Source organism: Plectropomus leopardus, chromosome 9 (assembly GCF_008729295.1).
Source record: "Plectropomus leopardus isolate mb chromosome 9, YSFRI_Pleo_2.0, whole genome shotgun sequence".
Classification (NCBI taxonomy): Eukaryota; Metazoa; Chordata; class Actinopteri; order Perciformes; family Serranidae; genus Plectropomus; species Plectropomus leopardus.
In genome coordinates this window covers 34,767,352-34,776,396 of record NC_056471.1, presented here as the reverse complement: position 1 = coordinate 34,776,396, position 9,045 = coordinate 34,767,352, and the positions used below count along the sequence as shown (strand labels likewise).

Below are 9,045 nucleotides of genomic sequence, written 5' to 3'. Positions count from 1 at the left end.
TTGGCAGTTTCTAAAGAAAAAAATAATCCAATTTATTTCATTAAATTTTTTTTTTCAATACTATTCCTGTGAAAGTTTTTATGGTAAAGATCTTTAAAAAATTAAGGTTTGAGGGGTTTTTTTTTTTTCTTTTATTAGTTTTTCTTTAAAAACAATTTGATGTTTTTACATTTAAAAAAAAAGGTTTTAAAGGGCTTTTTTTTTATGTTATTCAAATTTGGTAGTTTTTTAAAGATTTTAGCCAGAATTCTGGTGATTTTTAAAGAAAAAATATTTTTTCTTAAGCTAAGTGAAATTAAATTTCATGACTTTTTCCAAAACTTTCAGGTAAAAAGGTTCGAAAAAAAAAAAAAAACTTTAAAAAGAGAGAAGGATCAGAGAAACACTTTGACCTTTTTCTGACTGTTTACATGGAAACATGAAACTGAGTCTGCTGCACACACACACACACACACACACACACACACACACACACACACGCGCGCACACACACAAGTCTCTTCATTGAAAGGGCAGAGCTCTCCATAGAAGGAGGGATTGTCTTGGATTGGGGGGGGGGGGGGGGGGGGGGGGGGGGGGGGGGGGGGGGGGGTATGAATCAGCACACACACACATACACACACACACACACGGTGGTTGTGTTACCATAGAGACAGCCGAGTTGGTCAGCGTAAAAGCAGGAGGGAGGCTGGCGGACTGTTAATGTGGCTCCTGATGATGAAGATGAAGATGAAGATGATGACCTCATTGACCTTTGACCTCGTCAGTCTCTGGTGTTATTAACAGTTTCTGAGTGATTTCTGACCTTTGACCCCGACAGCTCAGCACCTGCTCACTGACCTCAGTGTGTGTGTGTGTGTGTGTGTGTGTGTGTGTGTGTGTGAGTTTGCAGTTTGACTTTCTCTCCTGTGGTGTCCTTTTACCTTTAATTTAATTTTTTGTCTTTTTGTCAAGAAAACTACATTCATATATTTAAAATTATATTAAATAAAAATCAAATTATATATATATATATATATATATATATATATATATATAAATATAACATATATAACATTTTCAGTACCTTTTGTTTACTTTTTAATTGCATTTATTTATTCTCAAGAATTGTTCTTGTAATTTTTCTGCAAATATCATTTGTAATTTTGGGACCATGTCTTGTTTAGCTACTTGTTTCTTTGTTCTTGTTGCAAAAACTGAAACGTATTTGCTCTGGTTTCAAAGGGTTAAAAGTCCCTCTGTGATCATTTTCAGTCCAAATAAACTAAATCCAGACATTTATAAATACGGATGTTTGAAATAAACTGAACTCACGTGCTGCCGGTCTGCTGCTGGCTTATTGTTCCTCGCCTGTTGAGTCAAAAAGTGAATTTGGGACCCCGCCCCGTGTGTGTGTGACTCCGCCCATGTGTGTGACCCCGCCCCCTTGGACCACCCAGTGAATGCACAGAGAGCGCCGTTTCAACATGGAAGCAACATGTTTATTTTCTCTGTAAAAAACAAACAAACAGTGAACACGTGTTGACATGACGTGTGAATATGAAGAGTGACGTCCGCTCCGCGGCGTCCACGGACACTTCACCATGGTGATGACCATGAACATGCAGCCCTGTGAGTGTGAGTGTGTGTGTGTGTGTGAGAGTCTTTGGTGAGTCTTTAGGGTGTGAAATGCCCTGTTAAACACACACATACACACACACACGCGCGCGCGCGGTGACACACATGAACATAAAAACAGAAATCAAACATCTCTACGATTGTCTCGGGTTCACAGTGACTTTTCACAAAAACAGCTGACGTGGCGTGAATGCTCGTCACCATCACGCTCTTAATGACCCCCCCCCCCACCCCCCCAACCACCCTTTTGTACATTAAATAGAGTAGAGCAAGGCACTCTGGGTAAAAAAAGAAGGCGAAAGCGGGCGCCTGGAAAATTACCTGCCATTAATCTGTGCAAACAATTGACTTTTAAACCCGGCTGATTGGGAACACGGCAAAATTAAAAGTGGTATTTCAGCCGAGCTGACAGGAGGTGCGGAGGTGAAGAAATGCTCGTTTTTAGTCTCAGTGTACCTTTTCCTTTTTTACAACCCCCCCCCCCCCCCGCCCCTCTGCCTGGCTCCTGCTCCGAGCCAAATTACCTCAAATTGGTCCAAACTGGTTGGAAGAGTGCAGCTGAGCCGCACAAAGAAAAGCCCAGAAACAATAAAAAAGGAAAAGCTCGCAGTCACTCGTCTTTGTCACACTTCAACATCCGAGCACAAAGAGCCGCTTTCAAGCCTCCACACTCAGACTCAAGCAGCACGTCACAGAAACAAAAACTCATAAAAACCTTCATTTGACCCACAGTGGAAAAAAAGGTGGAACAGAAAATAAACAGAGGATAGACCCATATGGGACTCACCTTCATTTAACCAAAATATGCCCAAAATGTTTCAATTTTTTCTGGAAAATATCTTGTAATATTCCAAAAATCAAATACTGTAAGAATCAATCATTTTAAGGTGGAGCAGGAACGGAATATCGTGACAGTTTGTGAAAACGCCCCCGCGGCTCGTTCTTGTCAGAGTTCGTGTCGGGGTCGTTAAATATCGTCAGCCCATATTTGGTCTATCCCGTCATGTGACCAAACAAAATAAAACTGAACATAAAGGTGAACAAAACAAACCAAAACAAAAACAGTTTGTGAATCAGTGCAGCTCTGGTGGAGGACGGCGGCGGCGTCCCGTGTGACTACCACACCCGGTTGGTCCAATAGATGTCCCTGTGGTACATGGCGGTGTTTGCGTACTCTCCTACCTGTTTGCTGCTGTATTTGGGCGGGTTGGCCTTGTAGCTGTAATCCGAATATTGGTCGGAGCCCGTGGAGTTGTTGTCGCCCGTCCCCACGAAGGTGTTGGTGGCGGGCAGGTCCTGCACGGCCTGGTGCTTCTTGGAGGCGGAGGGTGACTGCGGCTGCAGCTGGATGGAGGGGAGCGGCGAGTTGGAGCGGTAGTGGCGCCCAAGGTCGGGGCTGCCCGGCGGGTAGTTGAGGGGCAGGTGGATTCGGGGGCTGTCATTGACGTTGTCGTTGATGAGGTTGAACTTGAGGCCCTTCTGTAGGCTCGCCTCCTCGTCCTCCTCAAGCGGCTTCGCCGGTTTCGGGGCCTTCCCCTTCTTGCTCTTCTTGCCCTTGCCGTTTTTGGGGCCCTGCTTGGGCGCGTACAGGTCCTTGCTCTCCTTCTTGCCGGCCTGGTAGCCGCTCTTCGTGTCCTTCTGCAGCCGGTGTCGGATGACCACCACCGCTACAATGACCAGAATGACGCCGGCGATCCCCGCCAAGCTGCCGTACAGGATGTTGCTGCGCTGAGCGAGGGCGTAATTGGGGTCTCCAGCGATGTCGCGGTCCAGCGGCGTGTAGAGGCTGTGTCCTACCAGCGCCTCGATCAGGGACACATTAGACTTGGTGTCGTTGACGAAGACGTGGACGAGGGCGGTGGTGTGGCGGGGAGGCTTGCCCTTGTCGCTGACCTTGACCACCAGGCGGTGCAGCCCGTTGTGCTTGCCAGTGAACTCCTGCACCAGCGTGATCTCCCCGCTGCTCGGCGAGATGTGGAACAGGCCGTACGGGTTGCCGCCGGTGATGGTGTAGACCAGCTCCGCGTTGGGTCCGGAGTCGATGTCCTCGGCCTCCACCACCTCCACACTGGTGTCCGGCGGTGTGACGGGCGACATGTAAGTGTAGGAGGAGTTGGCTGGTTTGGTCACATAGGGGGCATTATCGTTCTCGTCCAGCACGTTTATGGTCACACCTACGTAGGAGGATCGAGGCGGGTCGCCGGCGTCCACGGCCTTCAGACGGAAGGTGTAGGTGCTCTCCTTCTCGCGGTCGAAGGAGATGCTGGACAGGATGGTACCCGTACCATTCTGGATCACAAACTTGCCGTTATCGGGTTCCACAAAGAGCCGCACTCTGGCGTTCTCACCCTTATCGGCATCAGTGACGGTAACCACGCCCACCGGGTTGAGTGGCGGCATGTTCTCGTTGACAGAGAAGCTGTAGCCGCTCAGCATGAACTTGGGGTCATTGTCGTTGCGGTCCAGGACGTTAATCACCACCGTGGCGGTGCCGGTTTTGCTGGGAACGCCCTTATCCGCCGCTGCCACACGGAACTCGTACCGCTCCGTCTCCTCGCGGTCCAGCAGGTTCTTCACTCGGACCTCACCGGTGTTGGTGTCAATATCAAAGAGCCGTGAGGCGGACACCTCGATGATGTTGTAGGCCAGCTCTGCGTTGGTGCCGCTGTCGGCGTCTGTCGCCATAACGTCCAGCACCTTGTCGCCCGGCTGGTTGCCCTCTGCAAAGTCCACCTCCAGCATGGCGGGGGAGAAGTTTGGCGTGTTGTCGTTCATGTCCGTAACCTGCACTTTAAGGGAGTTGGTGCTGGACAGCGCCGGGTTCCCAGAATCCACAGCTACGATTTCAATCCTGTAATCCTTCACGCGCTCGTAATCCAGCAGGGTCGTCGTCTGCAGAAAGTACTTCCTCTTGCGATCGTTGGCTGACTCGCTGGCGGGTCGGAGCTGAAATGGGACGTCACCGGCGACCACACACGTCACCACTGCATTTTCCCCCTCGTCACGGTCTGACACCTGGACCAGCGCCACTGGCGTGCCGATGGGCATGTCCTCGGAGATGTTGGCCACGCCATCCTGGTGCGTCACTAGGCCGATGCCGCGGATCTCGATGGCGGGCGCGTTATCGTTCTGGTCCTTAACGTTAATGGTCACCAGAACTTTGGCGGTCTTGGCGTTCGGTCCTCGATCTTTGGCGACCACGAAGAACTTGAGGAAGTTCTCCTCCTCGCGGTCCACCAGGCCCTTCACGTAGATGATGCCCGTAGAGCGGTCGATGCGCAGCAGCCTCTGGACCGTCTCCGATGCCTGGTGGAGGTTGTAGTCGATCTCTCCGTTGTTTCCGGTGTCGGCGTCGTTGGCTCGGACCTATGCGGACAAAAACAAGACGATTACCTTCTAACACCTTCACAGTTTAAGTCTGTCTAATTCTCTGTCCTCTTCCCTGTTTTCATGGACGCATGTGAGGCAGATTCATCATAAAAGTTTTGATTTTAGCTCCCAAATTAATTTCTGTCAGTTCATAGTTGCTCGTTATGGAATCAGTATATTTAATTTAACCTTCATTACACCTGAATGTTTATGTACTTCCTCCTGCAGAGTTGCAGTCGGTCTGTTGTGTTTTCTGATGTCGTTTTTCAGCTGAAACATAATAGACGATCAAAGCCGAGCGCCCACGCCCACACAACAACATCTAACGGCCATGCAGCGGGTCAACGGCGTCTAATGAGCAGATGAGTGAATGTTAATGTCGCTCTCATTGTCAGAGCGGCTCCTCGCGGCCCATTACGAGCTGAGAGGACGGACCGCCATCAGACTGGAGACGCCTGCGTACCGCCAGACCTAAAGCAAATGGAGGAAATTAGTCAATTAGCGGGCAGCGTATCACTCATTAGGACGTATTTCTATCTGCACATCCGATACTTCGTAATTGCATTCACTGGATGCTGTGGCGATGGTGGCGGCGGCGGCGGAGGAAAGTAGGTCGCTGTGCAGCTTTAAACGAAGGAGTTGTTGAACAGCTGATTTAAATGTCCCAGGTGCTGCTGCTTCAGCGTTTTCTGCACGCTTCACTCGGGACTTACACTAATGTAATTAGGCTTTTTAAACTTTAAGGCCATTATTCCTTTAAAGCACAACTGGGACGTGAGCCAAGCCGGCACTAAATTATCTCCTAAAAATTTAACTCCTGAAAATACTGGTTTCTTCAAAAAATAACACAGGAAGAGGAATCAGCCTGTGGAGATTTAAACAAACAATAAAACTCAAGTTTTTAGGGTCAAGGACACAAGAACCAAAATCCAGAGGAGATGCCAACTGTTTTTAAAGGTATGCTTTGACATTTTGGGAAATGCAGTCATTAATTTTCTTGCCAAAAGTTCGATAAGAAGACTGATAGAAGATTAAATTTGCGCAAGGAAGTCTAATGCTGCCTTCACATGTTCCTCCGAAATATTGTATTTATGAGTTCTGAGCACATGAACCTCAAAAGTTGTAACTCAGAGTGAGAAATTGGGAAATTTCGATGATACCTGAAGGGTTGAGTTGTGAGGTTTGTGTGACGTTTCAGCAGAAATGTCAGAAATCACGGAAACAGCATCATCGACTGACGGTAAAAATGATATATTTGGTTATTTTGTTCCTCGTAGCTCTCATTGACTTTTAGTAGAGTCACATTTGAGTTTCTGCGTCTGTTAGCTGCAGCAAACTGTGAACTCTGCAGCAGCCAGAAAACTGACACTGACAACACGCTGACTTTACAGCACGAGGCGCCGACGCCACGTCACAAACGCACAAACACGGAGGGAAATCAATGTTTGATCAAACGGGAAGAAACTTTATATTAATTCATGTATTAAATGTATCATGTATCAATTTTTGATCACATGTATGTGTAATATGGTATTAATGTTAACTGCTGTTCATGTAGAGTCACTGAGATTATATATAAAAATATATAAAAAATCAAATAATATAAAAATATAAATAAACTATAAAAAGCTGTCAGCCTCTTGTTTGAACGCTCTCAGCATTAAAATGCTTCGATAACTGCAGCAGCTGACTGCAACATACGACCTGTGCGGAGTAAATCTAATCAATTTTGATCTGGAAATAATTGTATATTAAATGAACAAGAAAATGACCTAAACAAGTTGCATTTAAAAAAAAAACAAAAAACAATATTTTTTTCCGTATCATAATTTAACATATAACATGTTCAAATTCAAAATATAGTTTTGTGGACATTTTCTCTATTTTTGAGATATCTCTCCAGCCCACTGCCCTCTTCTTTTACAGCTATTTTTTTGGGGTAATTTTCTTTCAATTTCTTGCAATTTGTGGGCCACATTTTACCAAGTTGCTCTTGAAAGAAAACTGATGGTTTCAAATATTTAGATCAACCTGAGAATTGGGGATTTAACAAAAAAAGAAAGAAAACAAAGTTTTTCCCTTTAATTGGCCATAAAGAGACGCAGCGGGCGGTTGTAACGTTTCCCTCGGTGTAATATCATTATCAACGTATGAACATTTAATGAAAGATTTAAGGAGGAGATCGGCGTTTCAGAGGTTAAAGCAGCCCACAGAGTCTCTGTGGAGGATTTTCTTTCTGACACAGACCACACATAATAAATATCTGCTTTGCTGCTCTGATCACAGACTGTGACGGGCCGGAGCCCAGACGCTGAGCGTGGAAGTCACTGACTCACGTCGCAGAGGTTAAGGTTAAAGAAAGCATGAAAGTGAAATGATAATTTCTCCCGCTCATTGATTTCCTTTCCCGCGGCGTGGCTTTAAGCGGCAGACATCACCAAACAGCGGTGAATTATTGACAGCTTCTGAGAATTGTGTATCGAACAAGAGTCGAGCCGCTGTGATGAGGCCGAGCTCAGCCGGCTGCTCTCCAAGGCCGCCGCGCTCCGTCCAGCCAAACAAAACCCGTTTATCTCCCAGTTAAACATTAACCAGCAACACCTACTGGTTTCTGACAGCGAGACGTGACTCTCTGCAGGTTTCACAGCGTTCAAAAACCTCTCATTTCTCCTGAATATTTGTTAAAAAAGGCCCTCAGATTCTGCAGTTTGTTGACTAAAACATTAAAATCAGACGGCGGTTCAGAGTTTTCTGCTGCCTCTTTTTAATGGATCTTACTGAGTGATATTTAATGTGTTTATGGTCTTCTTTTGGCTGTTAGTCATTAGAGAAAATCAATATTCTCAATGATTGTTCAGCCTCTGAGTCTGGTTTAAAAGAGCTGCTTCATGTGAGAGGAGATAATAACAATAATAGTAATAATAATAATAAAAGTAATAATAATAATAATAGTAATAATAATGCAGGAGGAAAAGTGTGACAGGTTTTCATCTAATGAATCAGTCAGAGAAATCCTCCGATTATTAGTCCATTCAACTCTGAAAACTTGATTTCTCTCTGAGTTTCTGTTGAGTTTGTTTCTCAGGAGAGATTTCGGAGACTTCTGGGTGGTTTTATCAGCTGGTCTGACGTGGGCGCTGATGTCACATGATTCTGCGCACCAATCAGGAGTAAGAGCAACATTTGAATGAAATGTGAGGAAAATTTATATTTATATATTTATAATTTTCATAATTATGTAAATATTTAACAGATTTTTTAAAAAAAGTGGGGTCACTTTCTTTGTTCTTATTTTAAGGTAATGTTTTTGTAACTTTTAACTTTTAACCTTTTTTGGGGGGGGGTCATTTCTCATTAAGTTGCTTGTTGCGCTCTTCCCAAATAATTGAAAGAAATCAAGCCAATGTTCTCAAGAAATGAAGAGTTTCAATAATTAATGTTTTTGGCTCATTAAATCTGAAACAACATGACACCTGTGGAAAGAAAATCTAAACTCTTGATTTAGAAGCAAACAGGTTAAAATTTAAAAAACGCAGCGGACGGTTGAAGCGGGTCGGCGTCGCTCCTCAAACGCACGTTAAGTGAAATGAATTCTGCGGCTCTCTGAAATGCATTGAGCCACATCCGGAGCAATAATACCAATAAGCCCTGTGGATAATCTCATGACTGACTCAGATTAAGTCATGCACGCCACGCTGAAGGCTGGTTGGTCGCACTTGGCGAGGACGAGGAGGAGGAGGATACAGAGAGGTGTATTTGTTGTTTGCTCTGACACCCCCCCCCCCCGCAGTGCAAAGGTGAAGTTGAATCCGTGTTAATATGTGACTACACACGGAGATCCCACGCCCCGCTTCACCTCCAACGCACCATCTGTCCGTACGGATAATTGAGCAGCGTGTTCTGTGCAGCCCGCCGTGTTCTCCTGCAGCGTTTCACCCACAGGGACAAAAGGTTCCCTCGCTGCCGTCAGGGTCGCTGAACGGGAAACGCTGTGGAGGAGCAGCTCCTGCATCCTGAGCTGAACTTTAATGTGAAACACAACTGAAGATTTCCCCTTCA

General features: G+C 45.8%; 1 protein-coding gene across 3 annotated transcripts in view; it reads right to left on the bottom strand.

Annotated features, from left to right (window-relative positions):
- Positions 1-1,699: 1,699 nt before the first annotated feature.
- Positions 1,700-9,045, bottom strand: part of LOC121947741 (protocadherin-1-like) — a 29,059-nt gene continuing 21,713 nt past the window's right edge. For all 3 annotated transcript variants that reach the window (XM_042492842.1, XM_042492843.1, XM_042492844.1), the window contains one exon: positions 1,700-4,983. In XM_042492842.1, the coding sequence (XP_042348776.1) occupies positions 2,734-4,983 (2,250 nt within the window). In that variant the 3' untranslated portion in view covers positions 1,700-2,733. The remainder of the gene's footprint in view (positions 4,984-9,045) is intronic.